This window comes from Drosophila ananassae, chromosome 2R (genome assembly GCF_017639315.1).
Source record: "Drosophila ananassae strain 14024-0371.13 chromosome 2R, ASM1763931v2, whole genome shotgun sequence".
In the NCBI taxonomy this organism is placed as follows: domain Eukaryota; kingdom Metazoa; phylum Arthropoda; class Insecta; order Diptera; family Drosophilidae; genus Drosophila; species Drosophila ananassae.
The window spans coordinates 11931195-11944944 of record NC_057928.1 but is presented as its reverse complement, the minus strand read 5'-3'; the positions used below and the strand labels follow the sequence as shown (position 1 = coordinate 11944944).

The 13750-nt window shown below is 44.4% G+C and overlaps 1 protein-coding gene across 1 annotated transcript; it reads left to right on the top strand.

Moving 5' to 3' along the window:
• Positions 1–9825: 9825 nt before the first annotated feature.
• LOC6493458 (antigen 5 like allergen Cul n 1) lies at positions 9826–11154 on the top strand. Its single transcript, XM_001957759.4, has 3 exons — positions 9826–10007; positions 10067–10485; positions 10543–11154. The coding sequence occupies exons 1-3, from the start codon at positions 9852–9854 to the stop codon at positions 10766–10768; spliced, it is 801 nt and encodes a 266-aa protein (XP_001957795.1). The 5' UTR covers positions 9826–9851; the 3' UTR covers positions 10769–11154.
• The last annotated feature ends 2596 nt before the right edge of the window (positions 11155–13750 follow it).

Here is a 13750-nt window from a genome sequence, read left to right as displayed (position 1 = left end):
TTTTCGTGTAAGCGTACGCCTGAACTGTTTACCTCTCCCCGGCTTAAGTCAATGTTTTGCGCGTGTTTTTTGCAATATTTACAGACTTTTCCCCCATTTTTTTTTTAACTCTGTTTAACAACTGCATTAAAGTGTAATTATATGTGTTGCAAAAATCTGGAAAATTGACATCAATGACGCCGAAAGAAAATATTTCTCCTGGGAGACAAGTGCAAAAATTGTAATGCCAGTACGGGCGAATTGAAAATGCAAACTACTGAAATTAATTCATTTGCCATAATATATTTTGCTTTTATTTATTCGCACATTTAACCAGTGCGAGTATAATTTCAGTGTGTACAGTGAGCAAATATTGGCCCACATACGATTTAATTTCATCATATAGGTGCTTACTTCAGACCTTTCTGTACATCTCTGCCATAATGGGAAATGAAAAATAAGGAAAACCATTTTACTGTGAAATAAGTACTCGAAGAAAAAGGATTTTCAGAGGATTATTCCTTCACTTTTCATGCTGTTATATGTTTTTCTTCTTAATTATTTTTTAATCAGTCACCCTGTTTTCGAAGCTCGTGGTTCTTTTATGGACTTTTCACCTTCTGCGGCACTCACTCGCAGCTGCAACAAAAAATATCTGTTTATTTGTAATTATTTTGTCATTCTGTAAATAATCCCCATGAGCGGGCCAACCTTAAAATGCTTTCGACCAAAAGGTACCCCTTTCACGAAGTTGTAATCAAATTAAACCGCTTTTTCCCTCATGACTGATGTGCTTTTGCCGCAAACCCCCAGTGCATCCATCGTATTCGTTGTGACTATTGCCAATTGAGTACACAACAAATTTATCCATCCATAAATATTTTTTCAGTTTTTGCCGCCGTTGTTGTCGCTGTCAAATATGTTTGCAATTGTGTAAATCGTTCGTTATGTTTGCTGAGTACAAAGGAAGAGCAAACAGTTTTTAATGGCGGCGTGATAAGCTTTTGGCAAACAAAAAAAAATTCAGAAAAACTGAAAACAAGCAAGAAATGCTGGGAAAAAAGTTTCTTACATAACTGCAGTCTGATGATAATTGTTGGTAACTGTTTTGTGTGTTACGATGCCAGAAAACAAGGTGCTCAGGAGATCTTACAGGGGAGCTTCTTCCTAGAGGACCTTTTCTTATGAGGCACTAATAGTTACTAGCCTAATAACCACATTCTAAGAACTATGAAGTCTTTATTTCTTTACTTTCATTATTATTATTTTCTTTTTTCTAAAAATAGTTGTGGTTCAAGTTATGGAAGCTTGACCATGCTGGTAAGGAGGCGCCCAGGCGCCAACCAAAAGGACAATGAGACGAGGGCGTTGAGTGCGAGTTCAGACAGAGATTCCCACTGCAGTGGCCTCAAGCAGTTGCCAAGTGTGTGGGCTCTCGCTCCATCCTTTGCATGCCGTCTGGGGCCTCTCTTTCTAGTTGTGGGCTTGTGTCTGGCAGGCGTGCTCATTACGTAATTAATTATACGCCATGTTGTGCAGCCTATGGCCAAAAAGTGGCAGTGCGACTAAAACCGCAAACATAATGAGATAATCTCTGTACAAATAGCGCATATGCAGGACCCACTACTGCCACCTTCTCTTTCGCACTCTCGGTCTCTTGTTATCCTTCCAGCCGAGCCCCCGCCGCCCCCTCTGTCTGTCTTCCGGGTTCTGTCTCTTATCCTGACCCGGAAAAAATGGCATACGAAGTGAACTTTTGGCTTTAATGGCACTATGTGCTGTTTTTAATTAGCAGGAGCAAGAGTAGTGGTGGCAGTAGAAGACCAGTGAGTGTGAAAAAAGGACGAAGAGGAAGGAGCAGCGTCGGCAGAGGCAGAGGCAGCGGCAGGAGCAACTGCAAATGCAACACTTTATATGCATTTTTCTTTTAATTCCCATTTTTATGCAACTGCGACGACGTCGACGACTGGCGGAGGCCCGGAAATTTAGGTTGGCATTTCTTGCGGCGCATTCTCCGCACGGATGCGAGTCCAAGTGTGTGTTAGTTTGGGTGTATTGTGGTGTGCGTGTCATTGTGCTAGTGTGAGGGCATATAACTCGTAATTAGAGTGGAAAAAAACACGCAATTACCATTATGTACGCCGAATTTCTTTTTACGATTCCAGCCAACTGCACTAAAAGCGAAAACACTAAAAAGTGCCAGTACAACTGCCACCACCAACAGCAATAACAGAAAACAACAGTGTCTCTCGGCTGACCTCAATTTATTTTTAAATCCAAGTCGTTTAGCTTAAAACATGCGCCAGAGATTGCCCCACAAAGTGGCAACTGCAACTGCAAATGCAACTGGCATGACAGATTCTTCCTCCCCAAGATGATGGAGAAAAGGGATTAAATAGCCTGCAGAACCTCTTAAATCAATCGACAGAAATATATGTATTTCTTAAATAGTAGTCACAATAAAAGACTTTCAGGCTCCTCCCAAAGACACAACAGTTTTGCATTACTTGGCAAATCAGTTCAAGTACAAGCGATTCAATTTACATTTCCATCAAGCCAGATTTTACTACTCTGTCCCAGCCCAGTCGAGGGCCTCGCCTTTCACTTTCCATCCTTCCTTCTGGCCCTGGCAACTTGAACCTTGAGCCATTTCTTTATTTGCCAACATTTATCCATCACTTGTCTGCAAAGTCTCGCCCATAGTTTACGGCTTGCTGATGGATTCTCTGCTCCCTGCTTTTCGCCCTGGAAATCGGATTGTCAAGTTGCCCCGGAGTACATGGCGGCCACTCTGGGTAACAAATCCGAATGACTCTTGGGTGGCTCAAGGTCAAGCTGTGAGCGACATTTATGGGACTCGCGGCCCCCAACCTCCGGGCCACAGACCCCCAAAAATGTTTCACATCTCGCATTCCACTTGGCCCACATGCTTAACAATTCAGCACATGGTCTCATGGTTTCTTCTGTTTTGGTTTTTGGCCATTTTGGTTATACGCAAAGCGAGTGGCTTTAACCCCTCCACACCTCCTCGGCCAGTCCATAAAGTGTCTCCATTCCGAATCCCTTTTCGGCACCGCTCCGCCACAAAATCCACCGCAAACTATCTTCTGGTCGCATGCTGTGCAATAAAAGTGTCCCAACTGGCCGCAGACACTTGTATGGAAGTCCATGTCCTAATGCTATAAAAAAGAGGCCAGCCAGATGCGCTAAAATCTATGGGAGGGACACACAGTAAGAAGGGTCATGCACAGAGAATATTAAAAGTGAGTTTTTCAGGCACTTTCAATGACATATTCTTATAGGACCAGTTAGTTATAAGATAATAACTATGAACTAATACCATCACTCTAAAGTTTCTATCTTATTTGTCTTCTCAATAATATTTCCTTCAAGTGCACTCACATGCAGGAGGACTCACAGGACACAGATGCTCCTGGCCAGGCTTATGTACTTATAGCAGCAAGACTGACAATTTTGGCTGAAAGAAATGTGGCCCATTGCCGCTAACAAAACGCTCGACAAAGGGAAGAAAGTGAGCTGATGGAAGGGTAGGTTTGGCTAGGAAGGATTGGTGAGGGTTGGAGGAAAGAATTTTCTAGTCCTTGCCTGCTTAGCAGTTGCGGATGCGGTTTTTGCGGTTGCAACTCTAATATGTCAGCCGAAAAGTTTGCCTTCCCCTATTTCCTGACGGGCAATAAAATGGTGGCCTGGCTAAACATTAAAAGACCAAAATGCACGAGCAAGAAATGAGCCAGCCAAGGACTAAGGACTAAGGAGTGACTCCAAAATAAATCCCTCTGGCAGACCAAATCAATCCAATGAGCAACACATTTCCATTTCGGTTTTGGTGGCGGGGGAAAGGGCCTTTTGCCCAAATTGTTGGATGCAACATTTTGCAGTCAGTTCGCCGGTGGCAAATAACCATTTTATGGCACAATAATTATGCTAATTTTGCACAAAGTTGTGTCCGTTATGAGCACGAAATCGAAAAAGTTTCAATCAACCGCGTGAACTGCAGGTTGCAGCAAAAGTTGCCTCCGGGTTTGGGTTTTGGGTTTGGAGTTGCAAGTTGCAACTACCCTCCAACAACAACATCATCACCACCATCGTTTGGAGGGGTGGCAATAAAACGCTTGAAATGTTTTTTAATATGCCCCGGCTTAACCCAAATTCGAAGCGAGTCTGCTAGACACCCACTTGACCCACTCGATGAGTAAATGTGGGTGGTGCAGCGGTTTAGTGGTGGCGAGGAGCATCTTCAGATTGATCAATTGATTGCACGTAATTAATGATAATTTCTGCCATGCCAGGACAAAGTATGCTCCTTCGAGACGTCATTATCCACACAAACACAGGCCCACGCACAAGGCCCTTCCCTCCATTATAATGGAGTGCAAAATTATGCATTGAAGCCGAAGCCAGGGCACTGCGATAGCATCGAGGGCCGTAAAATAACTAATAGCCTGCCTTTGGGCCGTAAGCAGTTGGTAAGCCCAACACATTCCGGCCACATTATAAACAACACGGCCGGACAGCGATAACATGGCCCGCAACAACGGTGGCTAATAAGCAACGGCGGCCAGCCATGTCCAGGACCAGGTTCGGGACGCAGTGTGGTGCACATGGCAAGTGGTTCCCAAAAACAATTCCCCCCTGAACAGTTTAAGCCGCTTTAATGTGACCCAATTTTGGTGGCAAGCTTTGCATAAATTCTAATTTAAAATAATGTAAGCGGATATTTTAAAGCTAAATCAATTTCCAGAACAGAGTGAAACTTTCGTCTTGTCCCCAACTGAATAAACTTTCTTTGGTTTGCTTTGGAGATGACAATATTTTCCTGGAATTTATGCTGCACACTTGGCAAGCCGCAGCATCCTCCCAAGTATCCTTCCAAGCCCCCAACCCTGATCCCTTTTGTGGTCTGGCAATCATAATGCAATTCATTTGCCTAGCGCTCCTTGGGGCACCGTTTTTCGGTAAACGGCCAAGATTAGGCGGCATTAAAGTCGCAGGCAAAACAAACAGAGCAGATGAAGAGGCAATAAAAATGTAGCCGCCACACAAAAGCCACAAAAGAAGTTAAGAGAAAATAAAGACCATGGTTTTGTTTTCCTTTCGGACGGACATTGTGAAAGCCAAGGAATCAGTGGAGCAGTTTGCAATAAATTTACAATTACAGAGGTCACTGCGAGATTATGGGCTTTTGATTTCAGTCGCTTCTTATTAGCTAATAAACCAATTCATACAACCCTGGGCTTATGATTTATATTTAAATTGATTTTAATAGGGCCAGGTCTGCCCTCGTGGCGTATACGTAATATTCTTCTTCATCTCGCAAATCCCTTCTAAAATTATTTTATTTAGCCAATTAGCTGCCTGGCGGACAAATAATTTGCACAGCTCATCAGCATCAGCAGTAGGAAAGTAGGGAAGTCTTGGGGAAAAGTTTTGGCCAGGTGCTCTGTAAAGCTCTGTAAAGTAGGCAACAATTTATGCACTTTCAGCTCCTCCAGGACCTGCCCCTCTCCGTCGAAGATCCCTTTCGTTTGCTATTTGTTTTGCACTTTTTGAGCTGTGCCAAAGATTTGCATTTTCAATTTGTACTTCTTTGCCCTGTTCTGGCCAGGTTGGCGGTGCTGGGGAGATGATAAAGATGAAGACGAATGGGTGGAGATTACTCAGCCAGTCGAAGGAGACTCGATGTTTATCTGCAAAGGGTTCGGGTTCAGGTTCGCCACGCAACCAACCAGCCAAACAGACAAGCAGCCAGGGGCTGAGCCCTGACAAAGCGGCCACTTAACATTCAAATGTGGAAACAACATCAAATGCCGTGTTCAAAAATTCAACATTGTTATAGAAATCCGTAAGCTTAGAGCGCATTTGCCTTGGCATTGGGATCGAAATTGCTAGCCCTTTTTTATTCTGTCGTATATATTATTGTTGTTGCCATGTTTTCAACTGGGCCTAATGGCATTTGTAAGTGGCGCCTAAGCTGGGGCATTTTGTTTACTTGTCGCTCAAAGTTTCCCCAAAAGCCGAAAGCAGGCACAAAATCTCAAGCATCTCGATATTTTCTACCTCTTCCCTCAGACCTCGACTCTCAACCCTCAGCCCTCGACCCTCGACCTTTGCCAATACAAATTGACATGTTATACTGGAAATGAATTGGGTAATTTTGTATGCGTATTGCAGAAACGAATCAAAAGCTTCGCATGATGGGGAAAGTTTCACATTCGACAATTTTGCGACAGTTTCTGGTATTTTTTACTTTTTTTTGCTTTTTGGTCACATGCAACCGAATGAGATTGTGTAAGTTTGTATATGTGGGTTGCCACTTTGCTGCACTAAATTGCATTTAATTCTGAGATTTGGCCGTTGTGGTGCTGTTGCTGCTGGTGTTGGTGTTGCTGTTGTGGTGGCTGCCTTTGGGTTTATATTTTTTCAGATTCCTTTTTTATTGTTGCAGTGGCTGCTTTGGTGTAGTTGTTGTGCTCGTGGCCTTCACCCAAATAAACCAGCGAGGGTGGGACGTGTGTGCTGCTTGTGTTTGCCTAAAATTATTTGGGAACACAATGCTCACCAACAGCAACACCAAAAACCATCTCGCATACAGCATTTCGGGCAGCAACAAAGCGAAAAGAAAAATATAAACATACACAACACTTTTGCATATTTCTGAGCGGCTTAAAAAATGCGCGAGGACTCGAATGAATTAAAAAAAAAAACTAGTAAGGAGGCACCCTTGCACGTGGGTAGGAACATAATAAAATGCTTGCATAATAATTAAACCCTAGAGTGAACTTGACACTATAAAATAGAGTTTATTTCAGACTTTCAAATGAGATTATATTCTGGAAAGAATAAAAAGAATTATTTTCATAATAAGGTTGACAGGATTTTCGCTAATTGTGATTAAATTTAAAGTCTCTCTATAAAGGTAATTTTAAATTCAATCTCTAGGGATTACCTAGTTCTATAAAATTTTGACGCAATGCAAATGAATTAGTTAAGCCGCTTTCACGGCCCAACTTCCCTCTCTGCTATGGTAATTTTAGTCTAAATGTGCTTTACGGCCTTCGATGTCCTTAAAAGACGGAAGCGGAGCAGACTGACATAGAACAAAGCCGAAAATGTTTTTATTTCGCGATTTGTGTGTTAGATCACAAGTGTAACAACTTAATTAACTTAAATTGGGTTGGCGGGCGGTGAGGGCCGATAAGAGGCAGACCTAAAAAAGGATAAGGGAGTTTCGCAGTGTGTCGGATTCCTTTTTTATGTTTACGACTTCGGGCCAGAGCCAAAGAAGCGAAAGCAAAACCATGACCAGAGTTTCTCACTGAAACCGAATCGAGTTTTCGGCGCAGTTGACACATTTTCCTTGGCATGCAAGACACGGACAAGTTTTCCACGCTGGCGCTTAAAAAGTTTTTAGCCTTTCCCCTCCTCAACCCTCTTCCATCCTAGAAAAGAAAGTCCCGGGGACGAGGACTTTCCGAGCTAAGCTGTTGAGTTGTGGAGGAGCGGGGATTGAAATAAGAGAGCCGAGTACTTTGACGAGATTTGCATAAAATTAGGGATTATTGTCGGCTGGATCCGGGGAATTGCGTGGAAATATTGAACTTTATGCGCATATTGATGCCGGGAATCTGGGAATCCTTTGACACGTTTTCCCAGATCCTCAGATTCCAAAATTCAGACCGGGGCCCTCCCAATTTCATTAGCAAATATTTGCGGACCAAGTAGCCCGCTTTGAGTTATGGCCAAGGGCCGAGTGTGGCTTTGGCCGGGCCAATAAATCAACTCAAATACACACATCTATGCGTGTGTTGTGCACAATGACACGGGTCCAGACAATTGTGGCCATTCAATTTGATTATTCAATTGCAAAATTCTGACAGCAATAGAGAGGAAGCGCATACCGGAGAATGCAACGGATACCCGATATACCCGGCTACCCCAAATATTACAATAGAGCTCCTCGCCGGTCTTCCAGTATCCGATAATGACGTTTAAATGTGAAATGCGAAGTTCTTGCATAATTGTATGCTCCTTCTGTCCTCGTGGCTGGGTCCGTTCCAATCCCTTTGATTGCTGGCTGGAAATTTATGGGGAAGACCGAAAAGAAAGTTGTCTCTCTATTAAAAATAAATTATAGATGGGCGGGGGCGAAAAAATTGTATTTGCCTTGGCCACGTCCGAGGCCATAAATTTCCGCAAAACAAACTGACTTTGCGGCCAGCTGGAAGGCTGACTGGTGCGGCTAGAGGGGCGCCGGAGGCAACAGGTGCACGCGTGCTGGCCACATCTAGGAGCAGTCCTGGGTCCTGGCTGAAGGACTTCCGGCCGAGAAGAGAGAGGCTGGCCCTTGTCTGCTGTTTAATGCATGCCCTTTTTGTCGGTTTCGGATTCGACTGCGACCACGGCCTCTGGCCTGCTGGGGCCAGGCAGGGTCCCCCAAAAAGCGATAAATCACAAAAAATGTTGCTCCTTTGCATTAAAATTTACAACCTACTAAACAAGACAGACGTCCAGAGTTGGCCGCTTGACATGTGCACGCGCTCGCTTTACTTTCTATGAGAGTCTGTGGCATGAATAATTACGCATAATTCGGGCATTCGTCTTCCTGGAAAGCTTCAAGGCTCCACGGCTTCACGGCTGGTCCTTTAAGTCGCCAATGCCTGCGCCTTTGCCTCGGTCTAATTAAGTTCCCTCTAAGTTGCTTGTAAGTTCGAGTTGTCGACCCAATTACACGCAAATCAGCTCGAGCATCAGTTGTCAGACAATTAGCGACTAAGGCGGCTCAGCTGGCAACCAAAGTCCCACTGACTTTGGCCACAATCAATTGGCCGATATTGAGTTATTAGGCTTTTCATGCCGGGCCTCCAATCTGTGTCTGTGATTGTGGAGAGGGTGTGTCTGTCCGAGGGTTGTGTGTCGTTTTGTCCAAACTGTATTTAATGTGGCCTAATGCGAGTGTCCTTGGCATTCGAGTCACTGGAAGAAATTATTACAATATTTTCTTGTCCATAACAATGGGCTATATTGGCAGCTTCTTTGACTTGAACTTTTCGAATGACTGAATGTGAAAAATAGTGGCCAGTAGTGGCCACTTAAAGTGTTCACTCTGAAAAGATGAATGTTATTTAAACTGTGCTTAAAAGGCGAAAATAATTTTTATCCGTTTCCGAGTCACTGACACTTCGGCAACAATAAAAAGCATTCGATTTCAGGATAATTCCCCTTTTTTCCAAAACCCCACATTGAAGAGCCACTACACTAATTGAGTTTTATCCGCTTGGTGTTTTTCCGAAATGCAACAGATAAAAAATGAATAAATGAGTTACATACAAAAGGATAAGTTACTTGAAAGGATATTTCAACCAAAAAACTTCCATTTTTTACACAAAAAGCTATCGCATTACATTTTTTTGGCCAGTGTAAAAGCCAATGAAAGTGAAACTCGCTACGGAAAGCGAAGGCATTCAACTGTTAAACGCGACAACGATGATGACAGCCATTTTTGGTAACAGAATGTTGGCTACAACTTTTCGCGGCCAATTTCGTGGCCCACTGACTGACAATGGGAAGTGGCAAAGCCTGTCGCTGTCTTTCTCCCCGTCCCTGCCACAGTTGCTGCCACTTGGGTTCTCTTTCGTGCGCCTTCATAGCCGTCTCCTTTTACCAAGTCAGCGGCCATGGGACAGATCAGCTCGTATCCAACAGCTGTTTGGTGGCAGTTAAGCGGATATACAAATAGTTAAAACAACTTTCAGGTGGTTTAGCGCAGCTGATTAGAATATATCCGCCGACTTGTTTAAGCTTTATAAGCCAGCTCTTTGGCTGCTTTGGCACAGTAGTTTTTCTGCCTAAGCATGGAGTTCTTCCTGGTCCTGATTGCCGTGCTCTCTAATATCCTGGCCCTGGAGGCCCAGGTTTTGGGGTCTTTAGCCGAGCCCAAGAGTCCTTATTGCCAGCCCAAGTTGTGTTCCAAGGCAGTGAAGCACGTGGCTTGCGAAAAATCCACCGCGGTGAGTAGGCCCAATGACATGGTGTTCCTTAAATGTAGCCCTTTATTCTGATCCTGTAGGGCTTCTCCAGTTCCTGCTCTATCGAGACCCTGAAGCTGGTGAACATGACGGAGCACGTGGATAAGATCATCAAGTTGCACAACGAGCGCCGCAACCGCCTGGCCAACGGAAAGGAGACCACCCTGCCTCGTGCCGCCCGCATGGCGACCATGCAGTGGAGCAACGAGCTGGCCGACTTGGCGGAGTTCAACGCCAAGATGTGCAAGGCGCAGCATGACGAATGCCACAACACCCAGACCTTTCCCAACTCCGGCCAGAACATCATCGTCTTCAACATGACTCACAACGTGGAGAACACGATAATGGAGCAACTGGTTCCGGAACTGCTCTCCCTGGGCGCCAAGACCTGGTGGTCCGAGTTCGAAAACATGACCTCCGACTCTTTGGAGGTCTACTCCTGCGACTCGAAGGAGCAAAAGTAAGTGAGGACCAAAAGCGGCTCCCTGACGAACTAACCAGTTGATTTAATTGACAGAATCTACCGACATTTTGCGGTCATGGCCGTGGAGGGCAACTCGCATGTGGGCTGCGCCGCTTCCCAGTACTTGGTGCAGAACCTGACCCAGTTCCAGCTGACCTGCAACTACGCCCGGGCCCCGGTCTGTGGCCAGAAGGTCTACAGTTTCCGGCCGGTGGGCTGCAAGACGGGCCGCAACAGGAAGCACTCGGCCCTCTGCTCTCCCGATGAGCAGTTTCTCTGATTGCAGTGCATCCCCGTGTACCCTGCCTATCCTGCATATTCAATCCTGCCGCCAATAAATATCATCCAGCCCAGCCAGACGAAACTCCATCGATATCAATAGCTCAGAAGCTTCGCATGCAAAATGCAAACAGAATGCGACTCCAACGGAATGGAATTTGCGCCAATTTCCTGTGACGAACTCGGCCCGAAGGTCCTGGTGGTCAGGAAGCATCGCGGCGCAGACCAATTACCTGCACAAAAGCGGCCACGCTGCAAAATTTTTACACTGCGAAAAATAATAAATTTATTTAGAAATTCAGTTCGAATTTCATGCGACAGGCATTATACTTATTATAATTTGACATTTTCAGCCAGTTTGTTATTTATTAAAAAGCAGAAGTCTAATGCTAAGGATTTCATTTATTTCCGAGTGTTGTCTATACTTCTTAAGAAAAAGAAAATTGTCAGTAGCAGACTTTTTCCACTTAGTATTTATCGACTGGAGCAGCAAAATCGAAGCAATCCCTTCTCGATTATGGGAGTCCCTAGTTGAGTGGGATCCTTTATGGGTGTAAACAGCTTGATTAGGGGATGGCTAAGCTCGTTTAATTTAATTTTATTTCTGCATAAACTTTATGGCTTGTTTCGGATTGGCATTTAATGGGCCATCGAGTGGCGTTCGGGTCATTAACCGACCCGATGCACCCCCTCTAAGTGGATGCTGTTGCCGGGTCTCGTAAAAGCTAACTACCCTTTAGTGCTTTTGAAACCCCACGACTTTAGAGAGGGGTCACTTGCGAGAGTCGAGGAACACGTGTTTTCCTTGCAGGAGATAGTTAATTAAAATGGTTTCAGTGCCCGCTGAATGGTATTGGCCCTCTGGCCAATCGAATCATTGAATAATGTTCATTACCAGCGGAACAACTGGACCCTTCTGGCCGCCGTCCCTGGCAATCCAATCCTATCCGATTAGCAGCGATTGCCTTTGTATTGCATTGCCATTTCATTATTTTATGCGACTTCATTTGATTGAAATGCATGAGAGTTTGGCGGAATGAAAATGGCACAGTGGGAAATCGACTTTTCTCCCTGGTTGCTGCCAGCTGGTGGATTTGGCTTGGATTGCATTTAACTGGCCACCAAGTGGTGGCTCTCCCCCATTCCCCCTTTCTGGCTCGCCTTCAATGTCTGACACCTGGCGAGAGAAAAACTAAAAGTCACCACTTCCGCAGCACATAAATTCGAAGCGCTGCTCGTTTTTAAGGTTTCCGGTAGACCCTGTCCCTACCACCCACCCACCGCCGAAAAAAAGGTGGCTAAAAAAATGCAACAAGCTTGGCGGAATAAAAAGAATATCAGACAGAGTCCCTGGGATTTCCACTTTTTCCCTCTTTTTATTTCTGGCTCGTTTTCCTCTCGCATTGCATGCCAAATTGTTCATGTAGTTTTCAGTTTTTGTTTCGCCACAATTTGTTTTGCCTTGGCTAGCCCTTTTCAGTTATTCCTGCCTTCTACCTTATTTTTTAAGCACTTGAACTTAAAGCTTTTGTGTTTTTGTTTCCAAAGAATGCTGGGAACAATTTATCAAAGTTATGTGTGAGGATCTAGAGCAAATGTTTGGACCCATCATCGCCCCCCATAAATATCTATTAAAGCCCTTCAAGACCGCGGATGCAAGTGAAGATTTACGGAACCCAGCTCCTGATAATGGTGCATTAGCGTGTAGAGCGTTTTCAATGCACTTCCCGCGGAGACATTTCAGTTCAGCTTCCATTTCGCTTTTTACTTTTATTTTCCTGCACGCTTTCCGTCCAGACCAAAGTCATTATCATTGTCAGCACGTAAAGCTTGCTCGCATGTTCAATATGTGTTCTTCCCGCTGGAGTCGAGGGGCTTTCGCGGTTTTCCTCTGCATTTCCCTTTGACCGCACTTTCCTTTTGTCTTTTCCCTCTGCACATTTTTCTCGCATTTTCCTAAAGGTAAATGCCGTTTGCCAGAAGCCACTCTAAGGACTTTAGGTTTTACGCCCCGAGGGCTATAACCTGAAAGGTGGGACTTGGTTTATTGGTAGCGAGTGCTTCAGTAGCCAGGCTTTTAGCATTTTTGGCCTATATTTTTGAAAAGGAAAAGGGATCTTAATAAATACAGGAAATGCTAAAAGTCTCTCAGCCATTTTACAAAGCTTAAAATATGTGTTGATTTATTATAGATGACTAGGCTTTCAACTGACCATTAAGTTTTTAAAACTTCTTTGCTCCTTAAATTTTAAACACTATACTTTTTTTATTTTCTAAAATTTGCATTTATAGTTGAACAGAGTGATGAACTATAGTTACCACTTCTCGCATTGCTTCTCGACAGCTTATCAGCTCATCGGGAATTGCTTTTCTGGGCAAAGGAGCCGCCAGATCCGCCAGAGCCGCCGGTGCTGCCGGGGCCTGGAAATCTCTCCCTGCACTCATCATTCGGTTCTCGGTTATTTTTATTTTTACGACTTCAACTTCCCCTGGTAATGGGGCTCGGTTTACGTTTATTAGCATACTTGGCAGTGGCTTTGGCCTTGGCTCAAGGTGCGTTTAATGGCGGGCATCTAGTTGCCTTAGCCGGGCACTTTATGACTTCATTAGGAAGCCATTTACGAGTATGTGCTTCAGATGTGCCGCCGCCCAGCCCCATTTCCAATGAATATATAGACGTGTCTTCCAGCACCGATAAAGGCCAATTGATTTGTTATAGACTCTTCAAAGGAATGGGGACAGAAAGGGCCCGAGGCTAAAATCTAATGAAATTTATGCAGGCGCTGCATTGCGGCTAAACATGAATGGAAGCCTCAAACTCGCACTCACTTTTGCCCGAGTGGCGGCAACTTTTACCTGCCACAGCCAGTCGGTTTGTTTGTCTTTACACTGACTGATAAAGTTTTAATTTTAAATTTGTACATTACTATAAATTTATTAAATTTAAAAGGCAATACTATTTAATATAGATAACTGGGAAGAC